This window comes from Branchiostoma floridae, chromosome 3, assembly GCF_000003815.2.
Source record: "Branchiostoma floridae strain S238N-H82 chromosome 3, Bfl_VNyyK, whole genome shotgun sequence".
NCBI classification, from domain to species: Eukaryota; Metazoa; Chordata; class Leptocardii; order Amphioxiformes; family Branchiostomatidae; genus Branchiostoma; species Branchiostoma floridae.
The window spans coordinates 33,788,395-33,800,894 of record NC_049981.1 but is presented as its reverse complement, the minus strand read 5'-3'; the positions used below and the strand labels follow the sequence as shown (position 1 = coordinate 33,800,894).

Below are 12,500 nucleotides of genomic sequence, written 5' to 3'. Positions count from 1 at the left end.
AACACCTGAAACACAAGACCTGTTAGACAACCATAGTAACACAGTATCAATAACACACCCATGATGATGATATTGTCATAGTTTGTAGGTCACAAAAACAACTGACCTTGACAAATTCCTTCCTGGTCCAGGAAGTGACCTTGAGGACACTGGGCCACACAGCGGCCATGTTGGTGACCTCTGGCTGCCCTTGACCTGAGGATGACCTCGCTGGCGGCGGAGCAGGACAGACAGTCGGAGTCGAGCGGGCCGCGGCAGGAGCGACAGCTGATGTGGCATGCTGGGATAGGAGGGAGTTCGAGTGTCAACAGTCTCAGAACTTATCCTGAACTAGAAATGTCTAGAAAATATCATATGACATTATAACATCAACCATTCTGAAGCAATGGGGAACTGTTATTTCCAACACAAAAATTAGCATTTCATTTTATACAGTCTTTAGCATAAAATGACAAAAGACAATCCACCAGAATGCCAAAGACTAGACTTGGACAGTCGCAAATAGTCGTTTTCTGATAGAAATTACAGTTCACTCTTTGCTTCAGGATGTTCTACAGACACAGATGGACCTTCAAGGAAACATTTGCCATTCTTTACACACTTTTTCTACCAAGCCACATGCAGTGACTATGTTTTTCAATTCATTCCACACCAACTCCGCATGTACCTTCACAGGATCCCTGCTGCGCGATGAACCCGGCGGGACATTGCTGAAGGCACTGCTCGTTGTACAGCACCTTGTCGCGCCCACAGGCCGCACACTGGTTGGGCTGGGGGCCTCGGCACCGCACACAGGACGGGTGGCATGCTACAGGGGGAACAGAGTTATAAATAAAATGGTACAGAGTGATGTTACAGAGTTATAAAGTTGCTGCACACTGGTTGGGCTGGGGGCCGCGGCACCGCACACACGACGGGTGGCACGCTGTGGGGGAACATACAGAGTTGTAATGTTACAGAGTTGTAATGTTACAGAGATATAAAGTTGACACACACTGGTTGGGCTGGGGGCCACGGCACCGCACGCAGGACGGGTGGCACGCTGTGGGGGGAACATACAGGAGTTATGATGTTACAGAGTTGTGAAGTTACAGAGTTGTGAAGTTACAGAGTTGTGAAGTTACAGAGTTGTGAAGTTACAGAGTTGTGAAGTTACAGAGTTGTGAAGTTACAGAGTTGTGAAGTTACAGAGTTGTGAAGTTACAGAGTTGTGAAGTTACACAGTCGTAAAATTGCCACACAAAGGACAGGAGGCACACTACAGAGGAAACAGGAGGGTTCCATTTTCATTTTATTCAGATCCACAATAAGCCAGAAGTCTGACAATTTATTTCATCCTATGTATACATCACACTCTGATAAGTTTGGGTCTCTGTAAAAAATTTGCATAAAACCATCACAAGTACCTCTGCAATCGTGCTGGTTCTGGTAGAAGCCCTGCGGACAGGTGCGTGTGCAGCGCCCCTGGTGCAATACCTGCTGACGGGGACAGGTGGCGCAGGTCGGCGCGTCCGGCGCACACGTCAGGCAGCCGGCGTCACAGTCTGGGGTGGAGCGAACAGTCAACAGTTGTACCTCACATTTTTGTGCTTACACACTACTACTACTAATACTACTACTTACACACAACAAGATACAAACAGTAAATACATACAGTACAATTTGTTCTGGAGGGCTCCTCTGTTTTAACACCTTGTGGCTGGATGTCAAGATTTTTCATTTGTCATTTTGTGCATACTTTACTGTCTTCAACATTCTAATTTGAATAAACATTGAATCAATATTGATGAAGGATTAGGACTAATGGCTGAACATACAAAGTTTTCTTATGTAGAGGTTTAAACATTGTTATTCTTCTACACAAAGTTTCCTGTCACATAGGGATTCTTGTAGGGATTCTTACATAATACAACAGGACAAGTTGGGGAGACACGTTAATCACTGACTAAGACAGCAGACAAACTAGTGCAATATTTGTATACAAAAAATTCTAAACTGTCTAACAAATAGCTGAATTGTTGTACTGATTAACTGACCTGTTGAAACTTAGTTACGGAAGAATCAAGGTTGATATCGCTCACCATGACACTTCCCGTCCCTGACGTACTGCTTCTTGCCACACCTGTCCGCACACCTGCCGTCTCTCAGCACCTGGGACAGCACCTGGCAGGCCAGGCAGGTGTCCTCACCTGGTCCTGCACACCTGGCGCAGCTGGCATGGCAGGCTGGACACAGAACAAAGGAACATTGTTACACCTGGAGCACATGGCAGGCCAGGCAGGTGTTCTCACCTGGACCTGCACACCTGGCACAGCTGGGGTGGCACGCTGGATATAGAACATAGGAACTTTCACTTTTACTTTCATTGAAATTTTTTTCAAAAATTCACTTTCACTTTGGAACGAACAATGGTTACACTAACAGCAATTCCAACTTCTGATTTCAGTATTTGATTATTGACAGCAGCGCACTTGACGTGCGTTTGAGTTATTCCATCCCAGCTAGTATATGAGAAGTAGAAGTCCATGTGATAATTTAAGTTATCACCCAGTCTCAGTTTCTTATGAAGGTTCGACAATTCTTTACATACTGTGAATGCAGAAATTTTCGCGGTGGTTTAATGTTAACGGTTTTCGCAGTGGCCATTTTACCACAAACTTAAAATCACCGTGAACATTTTTCCATGGCAGTAAGAGAAACCATCGCAACAAGTCCTTTCTCCCGCTACCGCGAAATTAAATATCCCCGCAAACTTAAATGCATTTACAGTACTTCTATTTGAAAAATGTTACTGCAAATATAATACACAATTATATAGAATAAATGTAGACAGTGTGACCTACCGCTACATTCCGTGCCCCGGGTGTAGAACCCATCGCCGCAGTCGGACACACACCGCCCGTGCTTCAACAGTCGGCCCCGCGGACACGTCCTGCAGTGGTGTATCGTGGGTCCCGTACAGCTGCCGCAACTCGGGTGGCACGGCCCGCACACGCGCTCCCCCGCGCGGTAGTGCGCGGTACTGCAGGCCTGCACACACTGCCCGTCCTGCAAGAGGGCGCTGCTGTCCCGGCAGGACGTGCAGAAGGCGGAATTCTGGTGGTCACACGCGGCGCAGGAGTCGCTGCAGGAGACTGCGGACAGACACAACGTCTCAGTCTTCTGGTGATCTTACTTGTGCATCTAAGACTATACACTTGAACAGGTGTGCGTGTAAGGATTACTTTCACCTCAAAAAGCAGTTACTCAAGCAACTGGACATGATTTTGGAAACGGTCAGATGTTTTAGATAGCCATCCGGTGTCTTTCGTCAGTGACACTTTATCCATTTTGACACAGGATGGCTATCTGAAACGTCTGACCATTTCCAAAATCATATCCAGTTGCTTGAGTAACTGCTTTTTGGTTCATCTTATTACCTTGATGTCTAACCTTCATCAACGCATTCCTTATACCTGTCCAACCCTCAGAATTCTCCTGGTATAAATGCAGTTCTGGTGTCCAATGGACAGGGGGCGCACTTACCTGGCTGGCATTCTCCGCAGCACTCCCCGGGTACATGTGCAATTCTGGTGCCCGGCGGACAGGGGGCGCACTTACCTGGCTGGCATTCTCCGCAGCACTCCCCGGGTACATGTGCAATTCTGGTGCCCGGCGGACAGGGGGCGCACTTACCTGGCTGGCATTCTCCGCAGCACTCCCCGGGTACATGTGCAATTCTGGTGCCCGGCGGACAGGGGGCGCACTTACCTGGCTGGCATTCTCCGCAGCACTCCCCAGGTACATGTGCAGTTCTGGTGCCCGGCGGACAGGGGGCGCACTTACCTGGCTGGCATTTTCTGCAGCACTCCCCAGGTACATGTGCAGTTATGGTGCCCTGTGGACAGGGGGCGCACTTACCTGGCTGGCATTTTCTGCAGCACTCCCCGGGTACATGTGCAGTTCTGGTGCCCGGTGGACAGGGGGCGCACTTACCTGGCTGGCATTCTCCGCAGCACTCCCCGGGCACATGTGCAATTCTGGTGCCCGGTGGACAGGGGGCGCACTTACCTGGCTGGCATTCTCCGCAGCACTCCCCGGGCACATGTGCAGTTCTGGTGCCTGTGGACAGGGGGCGCACTTACCTGGCTGGCATTCTCCGCAGCACTCCCCGGGTACATGTGCAGTTCTGGTGCCCGGTGGACAGGGGGCGCACTTACCTGGCTGGCATTCTCCGCAGCACTCCCCGGGCACATGTGCAGTTATGGTGCCCTGTGGACAGGGGGCGCACTTACCTGGCTGGCATTCTCCGCAGCACTCCCCGGGCACATGTGCAGTTCTGGTGCCCGGTGGACAGGGGGCGCACGTTTCGTGGTAACACTGCGCCTGGCCGTGTTGGCAGCTGCAGCGTCGGCAGAGATCCAGCTCCCAACTCTCACCATCCTGCAGGAAGTACATAGAAACAATAAATACAGGCCTGTCAGGAAAACTGAGTGACACAAAACACACAGTCTTTCAAACATCTTTCAACCTATTCAGACCTACCAGATAAGAAGACACCACATACTTGACAAAATCCAGAAGGCGCATATTCAGATTCAATGGAACACATCACCAACCAGGACCTGCTTAAGGCTTGCAGTGAATCCCTGAGCTGTGTAGAGTACAGGCATCAGCACTACAAGATATGATGATGTCTTCTTAAGAATTGAAGATTTACACAGGTACCAGATAAGAAGGAAGCATCTCACCTTGTAGACCCTGTTCTGAACTTGGCACTCTGCTGCAGGGGAGGAACACTCTGGACAACACTTCCCGGCTCTGTGGGTCACTTGCTCTCCCTGGGGGTAAATAACAACAACAACAACATCAACAACAACAACACAACAACAACACTTCCCGGGCCTGTGGGTCACCTGCTCTCCCTGGGGGTAAACAACAACAGCATCAACATCATCAGCATCAACAACAACAATGCTTCCATCTTCTCTTTGACTTGTTTCGCAAGTTTCATACAATATATAACTAAAAAAAAAGATGTCTTGAAGAACCAATATCTACTGTCTCAGATCCTTGTGGGCAACTGGTTCTGTCACAGCCTATCAAACGACATTAATATGGTACGGGAACCTACGATGAAGGGGACAGGCCCTTACAGAGGTGATAAAATATCATAACTGACCCCCTGGCAGTTGAGCTGTGCACACTCCGCAGTGAAACAGCTGACGGTGCCGGCTTCGCAGACGCAGAACTCGCAGGCGGTCTCGTTCCACATGTCGCCGCTGTACCGCGTTACGCCACCGCTCTCACACGGCGCTGGGAGGGGTCAAAGGTTGGTTAAAAAAATCTGCTTGACAAACGCAGGTTCTTACTACACATAATATACACAAATGTAGATCAAGTTAATGGTTGTTTTTTCATTTGTAGATGTCACGTTATGATCACGTGTCTTTTACCACAGTCTGTACCTAAAACACAGTTATGGAAAAGAGCAGGAGTGGCACTGTGTGCTTGGCCACATCAAAGCTGCGTTGCACTTCTAGCTAAAATAAAGCGTCATGCTTAGTACTCGGGTTTGGACCACTTAGTTATTAATATACAAATACTTCTATGTATTATTCTGAACCCTAAAAGATTAGAGCTGAGAAGGCCTTAGAGTATCGAAAGAAATTGGAAATGAAACAAATGAAATCGAAAACCAATACTGGAAAGTAAAATTTTCTTTATATCTACAACAATCGCTCCCCTCCAACAACACCCCCTCCCCCGAAACCTGCTTGACCCCCAAAATCTGCCTGACCCCCGACCCCCAGCTTACCTTGTCTGGGGACACAGTCGGGACAGCAGCGGCCTTCTCTCACAATGCTCAGGAAATTCTGTAGGTGGGAAAGATCAGCAGTCATTCACCTCTATGTTACATGATTTAGATCAACACAAGGTCAAACACTGGTGAGAGATCTACACGTGAAACACTGGTGAGAGACCCTACACATGTAGAGAGTGCAAGTCCAGGGCAGCATATAGGACCAGCCTGACGTTGCAGACAGAACAACATGCAAAATATTGGCTTCCAAACACATAAATTTGATGTGCAGGGTGGCCTGTTTGTGTGTTGCATCACAAGACAGTTATACAAAATGCTTATTTGTTGCCAGGATAACACACGGCTGTACAGAACATACTCCAGTAAAAGTCATGTCCTTACCGGCGGGCAGACGGGATTTTCCGGACACGTGGTACTGACGCAGTGGGCGTCACCATGGCGACAGACGCAGTTCATGCAGGGATTGGGTTTCCACTGTTCGCCGTCGCGGTACTCATGGTTCTGCGCGGTACAGGAGCGGCCGACGCACTCCGGGCAGCAGCGCCCAGGCCGCACCACTGCCTCCTCATCCTGTAGGGGGGACAAACATGTTTGTTTGTTTGCTTGTTTGTTTGTTTGTGTGGTTCTGTACAGTACAGGAACGACCGACGCACTCCGGACAGCAGCGCCCAGGCCGCACCACTGCCTCCTCATCCTGTAGGGGGGACAAACATGTTTGTTTGTTTGTTTGTTTGTTGCCTCCATGACCTGGGAGGTATTGTTTATGGTGTGGCTGTTGGTTTGTGTGTGTAACTTTTCCACACTGATTTCCACATGCTAAGCACACTGGCGACGCTAATAAGAAGTTACTATAGGCTAAAGTTTCCAGAACAGGTTCAAAGGCTATTTTATTTCCAGTCTGTTGCCTTTCAGAAACCAATAAGAAAATGCAGAGAGAGAATCAGTGAGAAACTCCCGAAAATTAATGAAATATCAAATTCTAAAAAGTTTAAATATTCCCTGAGGTCTGTGATCTTTTTGTTGGTTATGAGCCCCACACGACTACACAACACCCTGTTGGGCTTACCTGCCCACACACAACAGGTGCGCAGTCGGCGATGTAACACCTGGTCTGTCCGTCATCACACGTGCAGTGGGTGCAGGGAACTGGCTGCCAGGTGTCGCCGTCATGGTAACGGTTGTCGCCATAGTTACAGGACCCTGTGCGAGACATGATGACGTAACAATGATTGCATGTAAATCCCCAAACAGCTTCAAGTCATCCCAGGCCAGTAGTGTGAAAGGTTGATACTAAAACTTAAAAGCAGGGTACCGACATGGTTGACGGAAAGATAACTGGAGAAGGAGATCAACAGAGGAGACAGACAGCGAGCCTTAATGCCAGAGTCATTAGTCTGCATTACCACGAGAAGAAGAGTTAATGAACCGCCTATAACCGACTACATGTGTGCATGAGAAGGACCCTAATGTAAAGTGGTATCGTCCATCATGATAACGTTATTCGTATAATGTATAAACGGAATGTTTGAGCAATTTGTCATTCTCCTAATGCATTCTGTCTAGTCACCCAACTCAACCCTTCAGGAAAAATCATCTCTGCCTTTCCTGAACGTAAACATTTAACTGCCCAATCCCTGGAATCTGTATTTTTCTTTCTCTGCTCTAATGATTATCAGTTTATATAGATTATATAGACATATTAAGTGATATGTATGACTATATATAGACATCTAAAAGAAGAAGACGAGGAGACTCACGTCCGGGCCGGATGCACCTTGGGCAGCAGTCCCGCTCCGTCTGGTGCTGTACCTCGCCGGGCAGACAGAGGGCGCTCGGGCACGACTCCTGCCGACACGTGACGCTCCCGTCCCAACACGAACACGCCGTGCAAGCCGTCGGACGCCATGCGGTGTCGTGCTGTGGGAAGCAGGAAATGAGTGAGTGAAAAAAGCAAAAGTCACAAAACAAGACCTACTTGTTACAATGTTACACCCCAAACTCGTATGGTACAGACAGTATCAGCTAACAGAAAATACATCTATGTTTTGAAAATACACTTCACTGATCCTGCCAATGTTGCTACAGTGACTGTTACATGAAACTTACTGTGACTGTAAGACTGTGCTGAAAAAGTACTGTCCAGAAAATGTCAGTTTTCGTAGTTTGCATGCAGACAATGCCTACGTCAGTACCACTGAATACGAGTGTTCAAATCTGTGTTTCTCAGTCTCTTTGTTTGTCTCTGTTTGTTTGTCTGTATTTTTGTTTGCTTGTCTGTTGATAGTGTGTGTTATATCCGGCGTACGTACCCCGAGAACTTCGCCCTCGTGCTCGCAGGACCTCGCCGTCTCCACGACACACTCCGGACAGCAGCGGTCAGGAAGTAGCTTCAGCACTCCGCCCTGAGACAACAAACATCTTAGTTAATAACTTTACAACTTTAACCCTCAAACCACCGTATGGGGTCAAAACTGACCCCAGGCGAATATCGATGTGTGCCATTATGGCATTTCTTGTGGAAAACTGATTTTCTTTTAATATGAGTTTGTTTGTATATATGTCCTATAACTTCTTATACGTTTTTACCGAGATTGGCTCATTATTTATTAAGTTATCCTAGAAAGATTATGCATGGTCCAGTGGGGTCAAAACTGACCCCAGCATTTTTTTAAACAAACTTTTGCGACCTACACCTAAACTACTTATCGTAGGATCACGAAATTTTCAGAGAATGATGTACATGTAACCAAAAATTATTGTAACAACTTTTGTGCCATTATCATGTTATATGACGACATTGTGACGTCATCTAGGTAATCTCGGTCGCCATCTTGGGTTTTGCCTGATGACGTCATCAAATTAGCATAAATTATGAATATTGAGTCATGAAATTTACGTTGAATTTCATAAGATGTGATGAACAACTGTTACATGTATATGCTAAGAAAACCTTAAAACTTAAATGTTTAATACAAAATTAGAAAATTTCGTAATAATTATGTCTGTCAGAATTCCGTTGTCAATTGGTATTTCTCTAAGATATTCCAACATGTGGGTATCAATTCTCAAGCCATGATTTATGTAGAACTTGCAGTCATCTATCAGGCTGCTTAGGGAAGTTTTATTGCAGATTCTTGCCCGAGGGCTAATTGCAAGTGACAAACAACGACATACAAATAATGGTAAACAGTATACTAAGCGACTACTCTAGTCTAACTTAAACTAGTTAAAGATGTAACTTATTGGGTTTGACCTCTTTTCAGAGACAGTGGAAGACGAAAGATCCACTTTTTCTGTAATGTGTGGGTTTTGCGACGTTAAAAGGAGAGTAGTTTTCTTTTTGTCTGTAAACGTGGAGATATTAGGATAAAATTTGGTGGCTTCTTTTAAGAGCTCTTTTCTCTTTTGATCGAGGGGGCAGTTTGAGATAAAATGTGTTTCGTCTTCTACCATATCTAACGTACAATATTTAAAAGTTCTTTCATACACGGGTAACTTTTTATATCGCCCTTAGGAGACCTTCACAAGTCTGTCCTTGCCTGGGCTTGAGTTTCTACCAAAAGCCATGTAGAAGATGTGACGAGGTCAGTTGCTATGTGGCTGAGGAGGGACTATCTAAGGCACTGATAATCATGGCAATGCTTGATACAGGTATTGAGAAACACCATCCTGTACAGCGTACTCACATTGTCTGTGTCTGCTTGATACTACTACTGAGAAACATGATCCTATACCGTATACAGCGTACTCACGTTGTCTGTGTCTGCTTGATACTACTACTGAGAAACATGATCCTATACCGTATACAGCGTACTCACGTTGTCTGTGTCTGCTTCATACTACTACTGAGAAACATGATCCTATACCGTATACAGCGTACTCACGTTGTCTGTGTCTGCTTCATACTACTACTGAGAAACATGATCCTATACCGTATACAGCGTACTCACGTTGTCTGTGTCTGCTTCATACTACTACTGAGAAACATGATCCTATACCGTATACAGCGTACTCACGTTGTCTGTGTCTGCTTCATACTACTACTGAGAAACATGATCCTATACCGTATCAGGGCTCCAGACTAACTTTTTGACCTAGGAGCATGGCGCTCCTAACTCCTAAAACTTAGGAGCGCCAGCAAAAAGTTAGGAGCACCACAATGAAAGGTTGGGAGCACAAGCAAACGTCTGAAGCCATACAAAGTATTACTCCAATAATCAATGTTTTTGACTAGAGGTGGGTATGGCTTAAAGAATTAATTAGGGGTGTTATATATTATACATAATTACCCAGTAACCAAACAAGAAACAAGAGAATACATGAGATCACTTTCAAGTAATATAACACTGATTCCTTACAATATATGATTTTTATAATGTTTCATAAGTTAATACACACAATCAGGAAGAGTAAATTAACCTTACTGCTAAAGGTGAAACTTGACTGTTAAATATACAACAACAAAAAACTAAAGAAGTCTACAAGAAAATCTGCAAACCAACAGAGGAGAAAGAGTAGCCAGGACTGTCAGGTACATCTTGTATTCTTTTGTATCTCTTCTACTTTGTTAAGAACATAGCTGAAAATAGCTGCACTGAAAAATTAGAGGTTTACTTCTAGCCTGTAACATCAGTGTTAACTTATATAGAAAAATCTGTGTACAAACAATTCATTATTTCAGTTGAAAAAATCTAGCAGAAAAGATGTGTTCGAAGGGCAAATCAATCGAACTTTTCCCAACAAACAATATCCATTTATCAGTCTTTTGAAAATAAAGACTGCAACAAAAGTAATATCTGAAGGAACCGTGAAAAAATCGCGACCTCCGTTCAACATTTTCTATGACTTCAGTGCCGACATAGCCCCCCTCCCCAGTTTGTCATCGTCGTATTAGCTGTTGTTTTTCCCGCATTCCACCGACAAACAAGCAAAAAAAACCTCCAAAACAATCCTATACATGTACTTATCACCAAGGACTTTAGGCATTCGATGAGTTTTCGTCAAAGTTACACGCTTTTGAAGCGTTCCTGCGTGATTTTTCCCGCGATCACAGCGGGGATATCAGATATTCCACCAATAATGGCGCTTGGGCGAGCTACGTCACGCCGAAATGGCCAATGGGGTGCGACTCTTGCGATTCGCGAGATGTGAGTTACTGCGAGACTTGCGCGAGACTTGAGTTAGAATCAAAATGGCGGCTCGGTGAAGGCCGGAATCGGCGAATTTTTAACTTTGAGCGAAGTTTTCGGGGGGAAATAAGGGCGTACCGGTAAATTTTGATTTTTTTGCTCATCTTTTTATTGGCGCGCCGTGCGACCATCATTTAAAAAATAGGCGCATTATTAAAATTACGATCGCATTGCGACCAAATCTAGTCGCAGTCACGAGCCCTGCGTATACAGCGTACTCACATTGTCTGTGTCTGCTTGATACTACTACTGAGAAACATGATCCCATACCGTATACAGCGTACTCACATTGTCTGTGTCTGCTTGATACTACTACTGAGAAACATGATCCTATACCGTATACAGCGTACTCACATTGTCTGTGTCTGCTTGATACTACTACTGAGAAACATGATCCTATACCGTATACAGCGTACTCACATTGTCTGTGTCTGCTTGATACTACTACTGAGAAACATGATCCTATACCGTATAACGTTACAGCGTACTCACGTTGTCTGTGTCGCAGCGCGGGTTCTGGCAGCCAATCGTCTCACAGATAGCGACGTCGTCCTCGCAGCGGCACAGCGAGCAAACCTCTGGCTTCCAGAAGGTCGCGTTCTGCGGAGGGAAGGACAGGTCAGAGGTCAATGCCAAGACTCTCTCCGGGACCCTTAAAGTTAGACAGGATTCTTAACCCATGTCGATGGGAAAAATTATCTAAGGGATCACCAAGAAGTGGTAACATGAGGGTCTGCAGCACTTGTATGGGGACAGCCCTGTGTTTTTACACCCGTATTAACCAACATTCTATGTAGTTTCAGGTTAGGGTTAGGGAGCTTGTAGGTAAGGTCTACCTACTTGCACAGGTGTAGGTAAGGTCTACCTACTTGCACAGGTGTAGGTAAGGGCCTACCTACTTGCACAGGTGTAGGTAAGGGCCTACCTACTTGCACATGTGTAGGTAAGGTCTACCTACTTGCACAGGTGTAGGTAAGGTCCTACCTACTTGCACAGGTGTAGGTAAGGTTTACCTACTTGCACAGGTGTAGGTAAGGGCCTACCTACTTGCACAGGTGTAGGTAAGGTCTACCTACTTGCACAGGTGTAGGTAAGGGCCTACCTACTTGCACAGGTGTAGGTAAGGTTTACCTACTTGCACAGGTGTAGGTAAGGGCCTACCTACTTGCACAGGTGTAGGTAAGGGCCTACCTACTTGCACAGGTGTAGGTAAGGGCCTACCTACTTGCACAGGTGTAGGTAAGGTCTACCTACTTGCACAGGTGTAGGTAAGGTTTACCTACTTGCACAGGTGTAGGTAAGGGCCTACCTACTTGCACAGGTGTAGGTAAGGGCCTACCTACTTGCACAGGTGTAGGTAAGGTCTACCCACTTGCACAGGTGTAGGTAAGGTCTACCTACTTGCACAGGTGTAGGTAAGGGCCTACCTACTTGCACAGGATTGACAGTGGACCGAGATTCGTTATTCTTCTGCGCATACCTATTAAGGACTATTGAAGCTCAGCCGA

The 12,500-nt window shown here is 46.0% G+C and overlaps 1 protein-coding gene across 1 annotated transcript in view; it reads right to left on the bottom strand.

The window, feature by feature from the left end:
• LOC118411892 (extracellular matrix protein FRAS1-like) overlaps positions 1-12,500 on the bottom strand; it is a 97,946-nt gene that overhangs the window by 35,876 nt on the left and 49,570 nt on the right. The window contains exons 3-16 of the mRNA XM_035814384.1: positions 11,485-11,592; positions 8,113-8,205; positions 7,561-7,720; positions 6,870-7,003; positions 6,185-6,373; positions 5,798-5,855; positions 5,162-5,295; positions 4,731-4,820; positions 4,275-4,422; positions 2,844-3,134; positions 2,082-2,225; positions 1,407-1,544; positions 668-808; positions 107-280 (exon numbers count right to left, since the gene is read on the bottom strand). Of these exons, the coding sequence (XP_035670277.1) occupies positions 107-280; positions 668-808; positions 1,407-1,544; positions 2,082-2,225; positions 2,844-3,134; positions 4,275-4,422; positions 4,731-4,820; positions 5,162-5,295; positions 5,798-5,855; positions 6,185-6,373; positions 6,870-7,003; positions 7,561-7,720; positions 8,113-8,205; positions 11,485-11,592 (2,002 nt within the window). The remainder of the gene's footprint in view (positions 1-106; positions 281-667; positions 809-1,406; positions 1,545-2,081; positions 2,226-2,843; positions 3,135-4,274; positions 4,423-4,730; positions 4,821-5,161; positions 5,296-5,797; positions 5,856-6,184; positions 6,374-6,869; positions 7,004-7,560; positions 7,721-8,112; positions 8,206-11,484; positions 11,593-12,500) is intronic.